Below are 18865 nucleotides of genomic sequence, written 5' to 3'. Positions count from 1 at the left end.
AATGTTTTACTAACGAACTCGATAACAAATTGGTAGATAATTTCGGGTTGTGGGTAACAGTTTGGGACAACATTCACCACTGACCTGCCACCAGTTAGGATCTTCTTGATTGACAACATGCAGAATGTCTCTTTTTCTGAATGCTAGTCCCAGTTCCTTGCACGGTATCAACTCGTCTTCGTAAGGATGGTAGTCGAAGTGCGCGCGCACGTGAACTTCTCTATCAGGTGGGACGCGGGATCGATTGGCTGGATTTAGAACAAATGTTAACGTCCCGTTCATGTCCGCCAGCAGTTCACAAACCTCTGTTACAGTTTTCCCTCTCATGTTTACTCCATTTATTTCAAGGACTTCATCGCCCTCTTGAAGAAGACCTAGGAACCAAACAGCATGTTTAAAAGAGGAAAAGAGAAAGACGCACTGTAGCTCTTCGTTACCTTTCCCCTTAGCTAAAGGGGACTCCTAAGTGAGGTAGGCCATAACTAGACTTAAATGCGACAAGTGTTCTGAACACCGCTAGCATCAGCAAGGTTGAAACCGTTTTGTAAGAGAGAAGATAACAAAGATGATTCTTACCACACTTATCTGCTGCACCTCCTTTGACAATTCTACCTATCATCACGGTGCCATTTTCATTCTTTACAGTAGCTCCAAGTGGTTCAGTTGCTTTGTCTATTCTCACAATCTTCACATTGTCGTCTTCCACATGAGAGAATTCATCCGTAGGTTGCTGCGGTTCTTGCTGATCTTGGGATTCGGGTGCATCCACTTCCTGTTCTTCTTCCTCGCTCGGCAAAGCTTCTCTGAAAGCGAGTCTATCATGCGCCATCAGAAGACCCTGAAATGGCGCAATTTTCAGATTACTGTCAAAAGTAACCCGGAGACACGCTACATTTGCCTTCTAAGCTCTACGATTGGTATAGATACTCGTACCATCTTCTCAACTGATCAGAGGCAAAAAAATAACCCAATGGCGATTCAGTCGCAGTTTAGTTGTTTTTACTGATGTCGGGTTTCTTGTGACATTTTATATAAAGTTTGTTGTTGTTGGCCGCTGGGGTAACTTTAGATTTGGTTATAGAACACTCAATCGAAATGCAACTAATCACAGAATTTGCCTGACAGGGCACAAACCAAGAGAAACGTTGAATTTTCCACAATAGAACATGGATTGTGTTTCATTTTAAATCACTTCGACATTCGACATGAAAGGTTCGACATTTGATCATGGCCTAAGATTTAAAGTCAGCGGATGAAAATACTCCAACACTTAATTGGTCACCCCGAAAAAACTTTAATTTACCTGAAAGTTTGGCATCTCTAAGATTTGTACCAATTCATCTGCATCTCTTGAATGTCTGGCTGCCTCGAGGGAATGTTTCAACTGAAATATTCAACAGAATGCGCACTTTAAAACTGAAATTATTTTGTCTTTATTTAAGGAACCTACATAAATGTTTGGATCCCTAAAGCAAACAGACAAACAACGAAACAATACAAAAACACTAATAGAAACAACAATGCAAAAGAAATAAGTTTTGATGTAACAAAGGCCTTCTCAGGCTAAGTTTAAGAATAATAATTATGCCAAAGTGATGTTTTGATTGACCTTAAAATTCTCATAGCTAGCTTCAAGGTAGCAGTATTGGGAAGTAACGATTAAATCACCTGAGAAGAGAGATGTTGTGAATTTGTAGCAACAGGTCTGACTGCACTCGGTCCTCGTCCAGATCTTTCAAGTTCAATCATTTTAGTGTAAACCTAAAACCAACCGGAAAAAATACAGAATTAAGCAAGAGACACTGGTTACATCCCTAACTTATTATTCTTCTTGATCACGTATTGAAGCAGTTATCAAATCCGTACTCACTTTTGTAGCATCTTGAAAATCTTTCTGCTCCAAGAGGTTTTCCAAAAACGAAATTCCTTCTCTGTCGTTACCACTTTGCAGCTTTGATTTTAGTTCACTGATGCCTGGGAAAAACAGTTCTTTCTCTGCTGCTCCTTGTAAACAAAACAACAACAGTTATTCTAAAGTAGAAAACAAACTTTGCCATGACTAGAATGTATTAAATCCTTGTTAGTAAATAGATTATGTTTCTGCCAATTAAATTGACAAAAACCATCCTAAATAACAAGGTAATTTTGTATTATCAACTGAGCTGATAACATAAATTGGCCATTGTTAAGAGATATAAAGCTTAAGTTTTAAAGTTTGAAAATCTCAAGTTGTATAGCTTTGGAACTCTTAACAGCGGCCAATTGACGTTACCAACTCAGCTGATAATACTAAATTACCTTGTTATAATATCTCACCAACGCAACACCACAGTTTCTTTAGCGGAAACTTACCCCCTTTTTTCATTTCTGTATAACTATTGAGTGTTTATTTTCTAAAAACTGAGGATTGATCACACAGAAGGAAAAAGAAGTGGTCTTCTTCACTGTTTATTCAAAGCTTATTGAAAACATTTATAAACAAATGCATGTTAGGTGCAACTTCTCTGCACCATATCATTACATTTTTCAGTAAATGGACAATAGGAAAGAAAAATAAGTCCGCTAGATGGGGCTATACTGACTTGCTTTAAGTTCAACTAATTTTGTTTATTACCTAAGTGGTTACAGACCCAAGTGAAATCCACTAGGGCCTATTGCTATTAAACATCATAACATAAGTGACACTTCTTTCAGGTTGCTGAGCACAAGAGAAATGTAAGAGTCACTTGAGGTAATAGTCAAGCAAGACTCCAGCTTCTTGAGTGCCTAGCAAACCTCCTGTGTGTATCTATAACTCAATAGTGTATGCTGTGGTGTTTGCCATTTGTTTCATAATATAACATTGATACATTATAGGAAAAGAGTTCCCTTTAGTTGAACTAAACCTGTTTGTGTAGTCTTACATGACCAGACAAAACAAGTGGGCAAAAACTAGTCATTGTGCAGCTCTACTACTTATTAAAGTAATTGTGATCACATTTACTGAAATTCATGAAAAAAATTCTTTCTCAGTTTTGTATCTATAGACAATCAGTACAAATGTTCCATCATGAAAGTGTCAGATGTCACATCTGCAGTGTACACCCATGGGCAAAAGTAGACACTGCATTGACCAATCATAGTGTATGCTTTCAGTTGTTTATGTTTTAATGAGGGATAGGCTCCTACCTGGATGATCTTTTTCATTGTCGCTATCATAAGCTTGATTATGCAGAGCCCATGTATCATCATCATCATCATCATCATCATCCACATCAACAGCTGCCTCTATAGCATCCAGCTTTGTCAAATCAATGAGTGGTGTTGAGAGTGACTTGTGTTTCTGTAAGTTTGACTGAGCTAAGTTTTTCCCTGATATTCCAAAACTTTTATTGCCAACATCTTTATTCCACCCAGGGTCAGTTGGTGAGACAACACCAATGTCTCCATTTCTATAAAATTTATCACTGTTGTGTGATCCTTCTGATTCAGCATCAGAGTTGTAATATTGGAATTGTGGATCACTCTCATGCTCTCTCATGATTTGCTGAAGTTTATCTCTTGTGCCTGTATCCACTTGCCCATTGTAGTTGCCATTTATTCCATCATAAACATCTATACCATTGTTTAGCCCTAAATGTGCAACAGGTATTAAACATTGATTCAATCTAGGAAGCCACTGAAGACACAAGTATTTAAATTATGTTTTTACGCATTACTACTTTTCTCAATTGGTTTTGCTCTAATCTGAAACACTGATATCTCTGATTCTGATCAGTTACAATTAAATTGTTGTAGATAATCAAGTAAAGCTATTCTTTCTAAAAACATAAATAAACTCTAAGTCCATTCATTTTCTGACAAATAAGTTAACAACAGATCCATGACCCTCTTCAAAACATTTATTTACTAACCTTGAAAAGATCTTCGTCCTCTCCTTACTTTCAGTGCAATGACCCTGTTTCTAAGACACTAAATATAAAATGAAAAAAGATCCAATTACATCATGCATGACACAAGCTTCATAACCACTTGATTTCCAAAAGAAAACAGCAAACTGAAAGAGGAAGTTTTAACCCTTTAAATGTGCTTTGCTAAAAACATTTTGAACTTTTTAACATTAACTGGGATTCCATCAATTCTATTGAAGTATCAAAATAAATGATTTTAAAATTATTTTTGTATAAACTTAAAGACATACTTTGTGAATACTTAAAATGACTTCTGTGTGGCTAAGGTTGGTTACAGGCTCTCCATTCACTTCCAAGATCTCATCATCAACCAGAAGACCAGTTTTTGCAGCAGGAGAATCTATTAAAAATATAAACAAATATTTATTAGTATTAAACCCAACCTGAGCAACATTCATGATAACACAGAGCAATTCATTCTTCACTTCAGTTATAACTTTATACCATGGAAAATTAAATAAAACTTAAACAAGAGGTACAAATGTTACATCATGTCATGAAGTCAGTTTACCTTTGGAGATTTCATCAATTCTTGGTGGAAATCCCTCATCTACTCCTCCCATAACAGAGAAGCCAAATCGTTTTTCATCACCAAGTATTCTGACATTAACAGCAAACTCCACAGCATCATCTCCCTGTGCAGATCAAAGTAGAGACACAAAATGTCAGCCTTTTATTAGAATTATATAACAATTTATACATGTTAACCAATACCAGCCCTTTTTCTCCTCAAGACCTGGATTCAAGTTCTACTCTCTGACCATAATAAACATTCTTTTTTATATCCATTCTGACAATTATACTTGACTTTCCCAGTACATGTACCTCTCATGACCTAAGAGTATACATGGGTACATGAAAACTCTCAGGAAAACCTCACAAATTCTGAGGGGTAACTCTGCTATACACCAGCATACCATTCTGCAGTACTCCCAATCAATTCCTGCGAGGAGAATGGGCCTTCAAGCTTATAAGATGAGTCACCCTTATTATTCAAGGATGGAGAGAAACTGAACAAAGTACTTAGCCCTTTACACCCTAACGTCAAGACACATATTTTCCATACTGTTCTCTACACATTTCCTTAGGTGTTGACCAAAAAAATATGTTTAACAATCAAGAGCTTCTTTAGTACATGAACATTTCCTTTATCCTTGTGACCAAAATGTTTGATTCAGAGGTGATACTGTGACGGAAAAGTAGATACTAGTCACTCTGAGGGTTAACAATAAGGTAACTCTGGCTGGTGGCTCCATCCCTGTGATAGCTAATGGCTATACTTCACTGGTTAGATGCCTCAGGCCATACCATGCAATAATGTTTTAGTCACACTTACATTGGCCATTGTATTATTATTATCAGCATAACCATTAGTAAGGTGCATTGGTATTGAGTTTTCCTGTCTTAATCCTCCATTCATGTGAGGTCTGTCTTCCATTCTTCTGTGGGAATAATTATTAGCAGGGACCCTGGCAGTTGGCTGTTGAAACAAAGAAAAGAACTTTGTCAGAAAAACACAAAACAGAAAATTACAAAATTAACAAACAAAAATAAAATTTTAAAAAACCCACAAACAAAAACAAAAACAAAACAAAAAGCATATCAGATTAATCATAACACATAACTGACAATGAGACTTTTACATTTCATTAAATTGATCTCAGTGTTTTCTGATTGTCTGCCCGTATGAGTCATTTTATCTCATGTACATACTGAACAATGATAACGGGTAGTTTTTAACTGCGTTTTTATGCACCAGCAGAAGCTTCCCCCAAAAAAACTAAATTGGGCCATCTATGGCAACAACCACAAACTGTAATCTAGATTTGGAAGAAAGAAATATACTTTTTCAGCAGTTAAAATTCAGAATTCAACTAGAGACACAAAACTTTACAGAAGAGGGCATCAGAAAAACAATATCACTCTGCCTAACCATTTGTAGTGTTCAATTCACTTATAAACCTGGTCTTAAAAAGCATCAATTTTTTTTTCACTGTTCCACATGATCAGTAATGTATACATGCTTATATGGTACAACACAGAAGTCAGAAATTTATTTACACATTGAAAGTAATGTTGTAAAGCTTACTGCAAAATATTGGTTACACAGAGAGACTTATGATTGTAAATATTGTCACATGTTAAAACAAGAGTACTGGTTATGTGGTTGAATTTGTTTATAAACCACAAGTCAGTCTTGAACAATTGAGAATGGATGCATAATATAATTTAGTTTAAGCTTTCTGCTCTGTTAGGCAAGCATTTCTTAATGAAGGCATTCTTTAATCAAATATGAAAGAAACAAAAGAGCCATAACAAATGCAAGTACTGAGCTCTTAGAGGGCTGAGTAATCTAACATAAGAAGGAATGTGAGATAAAGACCAGTAGTTGCAGCCAACATCACTGGGCAAACCATCAAATGGCACTTGCATATTGTAAATACTTGTGTACAAAAATTCTTCCATGTCTATTTCACTCAGCTGTCCTTTGTTATTAATACAAAATATGAGTAAACATTGATCAAGCATTCCAAAAGATCTTGGACAATGAATGCTGCTCTGTAAATAAGAACCCTAAGATTGAACTAATGAGCTCTACAACAGAATTAAGCCACTAGCAAACTGAGTGGGAAATTACTTTCATGAACGAGGCTTTCATGAACTAGGCTCCAATATGGCAGAATTCATTAAAATGAACCCTCAGGCACAAGGGGTTACCAACTGACATAAAATGTGAAAGTTGACAAGAGTCACAAACAATTAATGGACAGAACTTTACTTAACAACTGGCCCAGCATTTCAGTTGATGATAAACCCACCGCAGTTCACTTCAAATAATATCTTCTGAGCGCACTATCACGGCATCTATCTGATTTTGATATTATCAAAAGTAGCAGTGCATGATGGAATCTACAGAATCTAAATAGATAACATATTTTTATACATGGTAAACTTGTGGTTGACTTTAAGTTGTCACCTAAGAGCTACAAGTAATAGACACCCCCTTAAAAAAATAATTCAATAACAAATAACTAAGAAATGGTACTCTCATTTCATTGCAATTTGCTTTACTTATGCCATATAATTTGTTCAGTAATCCCTTCCTCCATTCAACATCTTGAGAACAATTAAGCCACAAAAAACTTGTTTATAATTCATTAGTTTTTCTCTGTTTATGGAGTCACATACCTTTACTGTTATGGTACCATCACTTTCCCTTTGAAAATTGCTAACATCAAGTTTAGGTCCTCTGTAGTAAGACATGCTTTGAATAGTGCACCCAAGCCAGTATAAAGTGCTCACAACCTGACAATGAACATATTTTTCTTATTTTTTAGGGGAAATAAACACAGAAAACCAGGCTAATAGTCACATCCTGGCCAAGAAAAACTAAAATAATAAGTTCATAAGCCATAAGTTTATTTATCCTGATTAACTTCTAATCAGATTACATTCACCTTGTAGGTAAATTATATTTGAGGCACTCGAGTTACCAAGACCACATGTAACATATTTTCTCACTAAAAAAAGTTTCTCTGTCTGTTGATTGTCTTTGTAAACTTCCCAGCCCTTGGTTTACCTTGTAAACCTCTATCAATATGTTTACATAGTGAATATAATAATGCTAATACTTCTTATAGTAACACCTTAACTTGATTTTCTTGGAAGGTCCATGAGAAAAACAAAATTAATACAGTAATTATTTATATCAAGCTTTAAAAAAAGACTAAATAAAACATGATAATTTTATCCATTACCTTTTGAACAACTTCATCTTCTGATTTGTAGTTGCTAAACATAACAAATCAAAGTAAATCAAATGAATTAAAAAATATGGATCTTTAAAAAGATAGCCTGCCACACTAAAAAGTAATGCTCAGCTGTACAAACTGAATCCAAAGCAGTTGCTGCTTGTAATTTTGATTCACTGATACTGCCATACATTTAATGTGTTATTAGCTGAGAATAATTCAATGAATTGTCAAAGATAATTACATCACATTATCTCCTGCTTCTAAATCCTGAGGATCGAAAAGTTGCCAAGCACTCAGACCAAGATCAGAACAAACACGCAAGAACTTTTTTAGGTTTATCTGCAAAAAATGTCAACAATAAATCATTAGTTAACTATTGGTATGTAATAAACTCATTTTTATCATCTACAAAGCTCAAAATGTCACATCACAAATGGTTCACAAACATGGATTATTTCACGGCATCAAATTTGGATGATATTTATGAGACAACATGGAAAAATTCGGGCTGTATCTCTAAGTTTAACTTAATCAAATCTGTCTGAATCTTCTTCACACCTCTTGTTAGCTTCCTTGTTTCTTTAGGCTTCATCTATGATTGCGTGACTTTTTTTAAAACAGAATTCTTACATGTGTCACCAGGAAATGGGGTCACAGCTGAGACTATTTTGACAGGGTCCTAGCCATTGAACCAACCGTTAATTGTTATGAAATCTAATTACATCCTATACCAAACTTAAATCTGCTTAGTTTAATATTGTCAGTTCCATTTTTATTTTCACCTTTAGGGTCTCAGACAGCTTTTAGACTATGACTAAGTCTTAACTCAAATATTACTCTAAAGCTGATCCCAAGAAATGAACCCTACAAGGTAAGTGTGCATACTATATGTATGTATATACAATAATTTTGTTAAAACATTCTGAATAAACAGCAAACATCTGACGTATCACTGACATCACCCTGATTTAAAAGAGCTCAGGGAGGTAAGCAAAAACTGTTAGTAATGATGATTTGGAAAATAAACTCTCACAATAACACAACTAAATGTACTTCACACTTTCTTCAGTTCAATTAGATCATGAAAGGAAGGCCGCATCAGATACAAAGGATTAATTGCCAACCAGCATTAGGCCATTTAAACATGATTCTCAATTTTTTGTTGTTTTGACAAAACACGGTAAATTACACATAATCATTTCCAAGCCACCTGTGCAACTAGTACACTTTTACTTGGACCCTCTCAAGTCTTTGTTGATAATGGAGTCAATTGTTTTGGGTCAATCACGGCTGTTAAAAATCCATCTGATCACTTGAGTATAAATTATTTCACTGAGAAAAATTTCACTGCCAGAAAAAGAATTGCAACATGCAGTCAAAGAGTTGCCCTTCACTCCAAGAATACAGGATTCTAAAGTTCCAGCACCATTATACACTACATTTTTCTTTTTGTTGACATACAGTCAAATTGTAAATCCAAAGCTGTTTAAATTTGACATTACATAATTATAAAAAAAAAAAAATTCAGCAGTACTCATATCTCTAAATATTCATTTCAAAACAGGACAAACACCAACTAACATTAGTTACATGAAAATTATCAAAGATGAACTCTAAAATTGCAACAATTGATTAATGTGTGAATTAAGTTTAAGTCTAATCTAGTCAATTATCTTACATGAAGACATTCTCATATTTTACTTAGATAAGTTGTGTATCAATTGGGTATTGTCTACACCAGCTTGAACATTTCAATAATAATTTTATCAATGGTCTTAATTTACACCAATGCTCTACTGTGTCTGTTTCTAGGGGCTTTCACTTCATTACATCACTTGACTAAACTGGCTGATAATAAGATGTTAAAGACCATCAAACACACATTTAAAATGGTTTAACTGCAGACAATGACACCCCTGATGTCATTAAGACTGTGTTTATGTTAGGAATACAAACAGTGAATGATAGAAGCTAGTTATAAAACTGGCTCAAAAGTAAGTTTCTTGGTTTACACAATAAATAGTATCCCAAAACTTGTCTAGGTTTTAATACTTTCTGTCCCAATTGGATTTTTAGTGTCACATTTTTTTTTACTTAACACTCATACACTCAATCTTGATAGAAATTTCGCACAATTTTTGTCACTAAACTTAAATTATTTAACTTGTTCAAATTTCCTATCATTCCTTTATTTGGCTCAATATTGTAGCAAGAACGAATATTTGTGATGTAATTAAACTGAAATAGCCATGTAATAAAGATTTTCTGTTCAACAATATTACATTAGAAAAAGTGAGGAAAATAACTTTGTCTCGTAACAAATTTAACAATTAGAAATTAAAAATTTTCTAAAATAAAAATTTCAGGTTGAAATGTTTATCTGATAGCATGATAAAGCATCTCAATGATGGTGTGAGAAATATGCACTTAGCTGACCAAAAGCTGGCCAAAACAACATATTTTGGGATTTAGGTGATTAAACTCAAAGCTGGTCACGAAACTTGGCAATTACTCATTCACACCTACAGCTGCTGCCGATTCGAAAATAAGTATGGAATGTACAGAAACATGTGTATTTCTAGAACAATTGATCGTGACAATAATAATTTTCATACTCTATAATATTGCACCCAGGAGCCCTTCGAAATATCGTGGCTCAATAAAACATTGATTGATTGAATGAAATCATCGTCTTGAGACATTGGATTCTGTCAACAAATGCAAATTATCATGCTAAAGAATGGCGTATCAAAGACGTTGTGTGATTTTCACAAAAGCGAAGAATTACACTACAGGAGCGGATTATTCTCCGAATATTTGAGACCGAGTCTTTAAATGTAACCTATCCAGACAATACTGTTTCAGATTCACTTGAAATTAACTTCATTTTGAAACAATCACGTTTCCTGTTGGCGTTTTTGTACGATGACTAACTAAACGTATCCACAACAATGGCGGCGATGATATGAACTAGTTTCCGGTCGCAACAAGCAAATTTTCGCACCATGTAGTGTTGTTGGTGACCTTTGCAACAACTAAGGTTTCAAAAAAATTCGTGGGAAGCATAATTTACACTTAAGATGAAAATTTACTCCATTATCCAGTAAAACGTACGGTCCATATCTCCCTTCCACCATATTGCTAAGCAGACCGATTGTCACGAATGTTTTCATTAGTTATATACACAACTTGAGGCATGACTTGGAGAAACGAGTGAAAGCTTCAAATTTTCGATTAGCCTTGTACCATCCAATTGTTAACATTAATTAGGAATAAACCGTTTTCCTCATCATAACAGCAAGGAACCGCAAAACACTAAACTTAAAACAATTATATTCGAGTGCTTACTAGCCGTATCCTCTACGACATTAAAGGAACGTCGAGCGTTCGAAGTGCAATTCACCGACACAGAAAGAACTACAAAGAGTCAGACAGAAGTTTCTTACAATACCTGAGATTCCTGAGGGGTTGGATTTTCGTTCACATCTTGAATTATCGACGAATCTGGTTGTATTCGCTTCACAAGACTGCAGATCGAGAACAAATATACGATGAGCTCAGTGGTATGCAGTGGTAAGCTTATCCTGGGCCTCAAGCCAACATGTCCTTATAAAAACTTACTAGCACAGTAGAACGCCGTCTTGCAGAGATTCTATGAATCGTGACGAATGAAATTGACGTCCTGTAGCCTCCTAGATACCATTAAAGACACCAAAGTTAATCAAACCGGTTGCTAATGTCTACTACCGTCTGTCCATGGACAAGCACGCAAAAGCTTCACAGGGGTTGTTGTAAAATGACACTAAATGTCTGTGGATCTCACCTCAATCCATTGTTGAGTGATCTGTCGAGCCGTATCCGATTTCAACGAGGAATCAAAACCCTCCAGTTCGACTCCGCTATCAGGGTTTGTAGCATAAGCGTTTTTATGAACCATGTCAATGATGGACGACACGGGTCACATATTCTCTTAACAAAAGGCCCTTTCTTTCACCGAAAAGCTTGAACTTTGAGCTTTAAGGGAATTTAAACCACTGCAGACTGTTGTACATACCCTCGCTACATTTGTTATCACTACTGTTGTAGATGAAGCTGTGACATAGATCGAATATTTTGCATTCACTCCGCATCAGTGGCCGACTATGGCAGCCATTGAGGAATTTGCGATACGGACGATGATTGGTTGACAAACAATACCAAAAAGTACAAACTGTTTACATAAGAACTTGCATAATTTTGGCCTAAACTTGCATGTCACTTGCTGAGTCTGCTATCACTTCGATTTGAATACCTATTAAAACAAATTATCTTGGGATCCTTTGTCAGAATATATCTTTTTTTATTTATTATTCCTCCAAACTGTGATTTATTTAAGAAATCAATTTCATAATGTCTTGAAATTTCCACTGTTCAATATAACTTTCCCCACAAGCTCTCTTAGTCATCAAGCACACTTTTGTTGTTGGAAATAATATTTTACATCGCCTTTGACTTAAATAGCGAGACATTACAAAGCCTTAGCTGGTGTTTTTGTTTGAGCTGTTAATGTTTTTAACTCCTTCAGTATTTCAAACAAAACTTGCAAACAAAATAACTTTATGTTTAGTAGATAAGTATTTATAAAGATACCTGTTGCACCGACCAGAAAAAGCTGAAAACCACATTTCTAACATGGTATTCTAATCATGTCACACGCTGTAACTCAATTAAATCATTTTTTTTTTAATAATTTTGACAGGAATTCAATATGTTTGAATTGCGATCAAACTCAAGATTAATACAACATAAGGAATGATATCGATCAGAAAAAAACCTACGACCTTATGAAACCCTAAAAATACAACCTGAGAAGCCCTAAAAAAAGCATATTTACCTTAAATCCCTGTTTTTTATTATTGCAATTGATTACAGGATATAAACACAGAATCTGTTTTTTTTTCTTTCACACGAGGATCTTTATCGAAGGAATTGAAATAAAGTCCTCTAACCGGCTCTTTCTACGAAACGCCCACCCTCATTTCATTCAGACAGAGTGACTTCAATACAGGGCTGGGGCGTTTACCTCAATAAATGACGTATTGATGGTGGAAACTTTCCGGTTTCACTACAGAGTTCTCTTTCCTCTTTGATTCAACTGAAGTGCCCTTCACGATATGGCACGTGAGTATTTGTTAATGGTTGCGATAGATTCAAGGTGTCAAGAGCAAGTTTAGGACACTGAACCAACATACCCGTTGAGCACTACGCTTAGCGCGTGATCTAACCACCTTTGGTACAGTATTTAAATATAAACTCCCGCATATTGGAAACCTCCGAGTTTGTTTTACGAAACAGGACGATAAGTCTTTTATCTTATGAATGTCTACCAAGGGATAAGGCTGAGGACAGGTTCTTAAACAGGATTCAGATTACAGGGTAAAACTGATGTTTCTTCTGTTCATTAAACTCCTGTTTGAATCATGACCACTCCACCTTCGGTCTGAGATTTGAGCAGATGCATGTACAAGAACCACTTAAGCCTAAAGAAAGAGAGAGAGGTCACAGCAGAAACATACTTTGATTAAGAAAACAATATATTAGTATAACAAGGGAACAAAAATAGTTCCAGTTTCGCTCTGACGAAGGGCTAACGCCCGAACCGTCAGCTTTGAAGCTCTTTACGGTGGTCAATTTACGTTATCAACTCGGTTGGTAATATCAGTTTACCTTGTTATACTCTCTCACCGACGCAGCTCCACAGTTTCTTTAGAATCTTACCCCTCGAGTTCCAGTTTTGACTCATTCGTCGAATCTCTTCACTTGAAGATCAATAAAACTACTAATCTAGATAAAATAATTATACGGAGTAACTGCTTCAACATTAATAACTCATTGAACTTGATTTCAAATCACGTCAATATTCCAAGACTTCAATCAATCTATAAGAAGTCGTTTCAGTCGACCATGTAAAACGAGCATGGAAGGAATGACCAGCTCCACGACCTCCGTTCTCAAAGTATCCAGCGATTTGTTACTGTTCCATGGTTCTATACTACTGTAAAACCTCATAGTTAGGTATGTATATATGATATTCTCTAGAAATGAAATTTATTCAATGCGTCCGGCTGGTTAACAAATTTTCTTTTTCAGTCAAGTAAAAAAGTGGAACCAGAAACCCCATCAGATCACCGGGCGTGAATCATATGGTGAACCGGAAACTAAGCTTGGTAAGGGGTAACAGAGCAGTCCCTTTAGGTACCAAAGAACTTTACTATATTGTATAATATTCATTTAATTGATTCAATTTGAGTGAAGTAGCGTCAACAAACCAGGGTAAGTGAGCTGCTTCTATCGATAAAATAAACACAGGCCATCATGTATGGCATCCCTTGCAGTTGGCCGTTTAGTGTTATACATATTTTTTTTAAATCACTTTTTACAGCTTACTATTTATCTTTAAATGAAATCTAACTTTATCACATTTCAAATCTCCTCAGTTGCAAAATTTTTTTGGATTATTTCCTGTTCAATATAGAGCTAATACGTCTAACTATTTCTGTTTTGTGATGAAGTTTTGTCCGAATATTCCTAGTTTTAGATTTCTCGGATAATAATCCTCAGTGATTATGTGTTGTTTGAAACGTCCAATGTTCAATATATGATTTGCATTTCAAAGTCTTAGAGCCGATGAAAACTGCAATATAGCAATGTTGAACTCACCTCACAAATAGGCGGATATCAGAACCACAGGCGTCACTTATATTGCATAGATAGTAATTTAAAAGTGGGCGTTACCCCGTACCGGAAAAGCAGTTTTCAATGAATACTATACTTCCGGTGAGCATCAGTGTCTCATTTGAATATTGAGAATTTTAAGTTTTGTCTCAAATTTATCGCCGAAAGTTCAGTTAAGAATGCGAATATCCTAAATGATTAATCAGGGAAGAAACCCACCTCCAGGAGGGTTTTATTGGAACCAATATGTGGACGTGCCGTAAATTTTGGTGGTGTTGCATTTGAAAAGTTTCATTTTTCTTGCGGAAGGTTTAGACTGTTTATCTAGTGGTTTTGTGTGGGATTTTAGTGTGTAGCGGCCGAGCCATAAATCTTAGCGGCAAAGTTGCGTGAAGTTTGGGATGCAAAATATCAAGTAAAGATACACCAGGAGTGTGGATTCTGACCCACATGCGACTTTGCCGCTCATTACTTTTGAGCGCGCACAAAACCGCGTAGATTGATGAAGCTTATATTTGCGGATGGAGGAAAAACCTTAAAATCCTAGGAATTAAAATTTCAAGAAATGTCCATGCTGCATGGTGAAAAAAATCTTTACGTAGCTCTACGCCTGTTCTAGATCAACTTTTCCTGGGCAGGTTCTTTCGGCTTTAGAGGAGGAACCTCTGCCATCATGTCCCTACTGACGACAGTCTTTGTGCAGCGAAACCCGTACCGTGGGTAAGGTAACTCTGTTATGATGTTCCACTGGTCTACCCGCCAATCATAACACTCCACTGACGTCACTGCCACGTGACCATAAGAACCACCGAACACGTAGATCTTCCCGCCAAATTCTGCTGCGCCTGCGCGATCACGCTTGGTGTTCATGTCTAATTTAAGAAATGGAGAGTCTTATTTAAAATATCCTTAATTTTTCAATAACGTAAAATGGTGCAAACTTGAAAAGCTTTCTCCCGGTTTATTTGCTGGCAATGTCCGCCTTTTTAAATTCCAATCTCTTCTATGTTTGAAAAGTTTGTCTGCCAAGTCTGATTTAGCATCCAGATTGGTCAGATTGCTGTTACAAGATACGAAATAGGAAAAACAGTCAGCGAGAAAGCCAAGTTTCAAGGGTTTTGCTTAAATTAGCAAACACAATGGTTAGGTTTCTCTTAATACCCAGAGCTCACGCATGCGAGTGACGAGAACGTCGATATGTTACAAATAAGCTGAATTTATGTTTTAACCTACGGAAAGTTGGTAACTTCTAGTACTGAAATATTTGAAACGAAACTCCACTTACCTTTCCCGTAGGTCCATTTATTTCTGCTTGGCTCGTAAATCTCACAGGAACACAAAATGTTGCGAAAATCTGACCCGCCTCCCATGACGTAGATCCGACCTGAGAGTACCACTGTGCATGCTCCGCTTCGCGGCGTGTTTAGATTAGCAACATGGGTCCATTTAGCTTGATGCGGGTCATATCTCTCTACTGTTCTCAGGACTGTGTTATTTTTGGATATTCCTTTAGGAGAATGAGAATAATAAGAGCTTCACAGCTGAATGTTCATTGTGGAATCAAATGAAGAGAGTGTTCTACTAAGGCTCTCGTCGGTTTCTTTGTTCGTTATACTTGTTCTTTAATCAATCAATATAGCAAAACATTTTCTTTTTTTAACCTTTTAAACATGCTTATTTTTGCTCAAAAATCTCTAATAATTTTTTTCGTGGGGTAAAAGTCTACCATATGGTTTTAGCGTTATGTGCCTTATTAAAATGGAATCTAGACCTTTGGACCTTTACTGATCGAATTGCAGTCGGCATGTTAAAGATAATCCCTTTGCAACTTTTTTTAATATGATTCAAGGGTCTATTATCACTTCAATTTGCCTAAATCTTAACATTTAATGCTAAAACAAAATGTTGGGAAGTCAAAAATTATTCTGAAGCTATCAAAGAATTAAGAGGTATATAATCGACAAGAAAGGAAACTCGAATTAGTCAGTTTGGGGAGAAGTATTTTATCGATCATTTAGAGCCGAACTTTACCTCCAATAACATAGATATATCCATCCAATGAAACAGCGCAGTGTGTATAACGGGTCTGACGGGGTGAGGACAGTGAGGACCAAGAATCAGTCACGTGATCATAGCACTCCATTGTTTGCTCCTGATTACTGTTTCCCAGGACCCCTCCTACGACGTAGATTTTCCCATCGAGCTCGACGGTCTCGTGGTTAAAGCGACCTGGAAAACAAACAAAACAAAAACGGATATTTCTAATTCGTTGTTAGGACAATTAACTTAGAGGTCATCAGCGGTGAAAAATATCCCTGTTCTGAATCTATCTTTTGGCTAGAATTGGTGTGTTAGGGTTATGCTGTCTGCTTTCATACTTTGTTGCTTTCATCCTTGTGTGTAAGTTTTCCTACCCTTGATCCTTCTTCTCTCTGTACGTTCTTCTTCCTCACCTGGGTATAACAGCTCTTGAGTTAGCATAGGACTAACTACAGAACTCAATTCAATTTCATAGAGCATCTAGCATCTCAAGAAAGCCAGCACTTTTCTTCCCAGACCTTTCCTATAAATCGGTTTACCACTTTTACCTGACGTAAGTGTGGCGACTTTCTCCCAAGTGTTGAACTTTGGGTCCAGCCTTTCTACAGTCGAAAGAACATTCATATTCTCTCCAGAAGTGGAACCACCCACGACAAACAACCAGCGATGTAACCTGGCCATGCCAAAGTTCAACCGACTGTCAATCACTGGAGACAGGCAGTGCCATTTATTGGTCAGCGGATTGAAACAATGACAGCAAGCTTGGACGCCATTTTCGATGACTCCACCCACTAGAATGATAACATCTGTCAACTGAGACCTCCACCTGGTATTCTCAAAAAGACAAAGGATTTCAAGGACATTTTGAACTGACCATCATGAAATACATAAAGAAATGTTTATTAGGGAACTTTTAGACGTAAGCTAAGTCTTTCGAACCTGGGACCCATTCTTAACGGATCTCATCGCGGTTGCTTGCCTAAGATCAGAACACAACAACCAGGTTCGCTCGAGGACCTCTCGGTCTGATTTCTGGCGCGCTAACCAGTAGGTCACCACCCCTACACAAACTTAATTTACGGCGAATGTGAATTTTTATGACCAACATGAGTTAGCTCTGACTAGAGCACTTTTCAGTTAAGCGTCTTAACAACAACCAATCAGAGGAGGGAAAGATATCTTTGAGAGCCAACGAGAATTTACTGTAAAACCAACCAAACTATTTAAAGTGCGGGAAAACGAGGGTGACAGAGTCGTGATCGGTTTCACTTTCGCTTCTGATTTGTCAAGAGGGTGGCACGAGTTTTCTGGACCAATCACAGAAAGAAGCTAGGCAAAACCAATGCAATTCTAGATAAATTTCGACAATCATTCGAAAATTGCTCTAACTGCACATTTTACCTCCGTTTAGTTCTCTCATTCTGAAGCAATTTCTTCTCCTTGTGGCCAGCCATTTTGTAAGACAAGGCCTCGGCTACTATTTCTTTACAAACCGAAGATGATGTGACCAACGGATCCTTATCGATCGTGCCGAGCAGAAAGGTTCGCGCAATGAAAGGCAGTCGCACGTGACTCAATAAGTCGGAAAATGAGTCACGCCTTGAAATAACATCAAAGTTTGTCCACGCACGAATTGAATTGAAAATTTGTTCCTCATTTTTCACGTTTAAGTCATCGTCTGCGATAATTTCTTCCAGTTGCTCTTTTGGCATTTTGAAGAATTCCTCTGAGTTTTGAATCTCCAAGAAATTTTCTGGCATAAATCGCTTTCCTTCCCGCAGAAGTTTCTCGCATGAGTAGACGCGAGCCATAGCCGTCATTTTGATGCAGTTCTCGACGGAAATATGACGAATGAGAAACTGCTCACATTCAAGTTTTAGTGATTCTAATCCGAGCTGAAAAGAAGCGCAAAGTATCTCTTCAATGTTTACTTCAGTAAGAACAACATGAGCAGAGTAGATGTAATCTACAACAACCTGAAGAACAGAGTCTGTTATGCCTTGTAGAATTGTTTCTCTGTGGTACCTTGATAGCGAAGTACCCGTGTAGAGCTTGTAAAAATATTCACTGCTTGCGGCAAGAACAGCTCTGTGCGCATAGAACTTTGTGTTTCCATTCTCTGTCATTAGCACGACATCACATAATACCTCAGTTTCTCGCATCTGGTTCATTTTGGCGATAAAATTGATCAAATACCCATGATCGTTGATAAAGCCTGCTCCAGAGGTATCCATTTTTGTAGTGTTTTTGTATGTAAAGCCGCGTTAATAAAGTCTACGTCGGCTTTGTACCAGTTCCCCTTGCAGGTGGTTTTTATATTTAATTCATTTTATTAACAAAGCTCGTATCATCCTGAGCTTTGAATATTTTAGGTTGGATACCTACATGTTACTGTTTCTTAGTTAA

General features: G+C 36.6%; 2 protein-coding genes across 2 annotated transcripts in view; both read right to left on the bottom strand.

Annotated features, from left to right (window-relative positions):
- Positions 1–11865, bottom strand: part of LOC131792113 (protein PALS1) — a 21349-nt gene extending 9484 nt beyond the window's left edge. Inside the window, 16 exon segments of the mRNA XM_059109487.2 lie at positions 85–374; positions 577–838; positions 1304–1384; positions 1669–1761; positions 1871–2004; positions 3169–3612; positions 3894–3951; positions 4181–4290; positions 4462–4585; positions 5287–5430; positions 7140–7256; positions 7709–7742; positions 7947–8044; positions 11157–11232; positions 11327–11397; positions 11529–11865. Of these exon segments, the coding sequence (XP_058965470.2) occupies positions 85–374; positions 577–838; positions 1304–1384; positions 1669–1761; positions 1871–2004; positions 3169–3612; positions 3894–3951; positions 4181–4290; positions 4462–4585; positions 5287–5430; positions 7140–7256; positions 7709–7742; positions 7947–8044; positions 11157–11232; positions 11327–11397; positions 11529–11642 (2250 nt within the window). The 5' untranslated portion in view covers positions 11643–11865.
- Positions 11866–14072: 2207 nt separating this feature from the next.
- On the bottom strand, positions 14073–18686 carry LOC131792165 (kelch-like protein diablo). The gene is made up of 5 exons (XM_059109541.2): positions 17861–18686; positions 17008–17285; positions 16451–16648; positions 15705–15926; positions 14073–15291 (listed from the first exon to the last, which is right to left on the bottom strand). Exons 1-5 carry the CDS (start codon positions 18628–18630, stop codon positions 15035–15037), a joined length of 1725 nt encoding a protein of 574 aa, XP_058965524.2. The 5' UTR covers positions 18631–18686; the 3' UTR covers positions 14073–15034.
- Between the last annotated feature and the right edge of the window lie 179 nt (positions 18687–18865).

This window comes from Pocillopora verrucosa, chromosome 7 (genome assembly GCF_036669915.1).
Source record: "Pocillopora verrucosa isolate sample1 chromosome 7, ASM3666991v2, whole genome shotgun sequence".
NCBI lineage: Eukaryota > Metazoa > Cnidaria > Anthozoa > Scleractinia > Pocilloporidae > Pocillopora > Pocillopora verrucosa.
This window is presented reverse-complemented; position numbering and strand designations above follow the sequence as displayed.

Coding starts and splice junctions, on each gene's coding strand:
- LOC131792165 (XM_059109541.2), bottom strand. CDS start 18,630: ATGAACCAGATGCGAGAAACTGAGGTATTATGTGATGTCGTGCTAATG. Junction 15,927..16,450: donor ATATATCTATGTTATTGGAG/GTAAAGTTCGGC, acceptor ATTCTCCTAAAG/GAATATCCAAAAATAACACA. Junction 15,292..15,704: donor TAAATGGACCTACGGGAAAG/GTAAGTGGAGTT, acceptor TTCTTAAATTAG/ACATGAACACCAAGCGTGAT.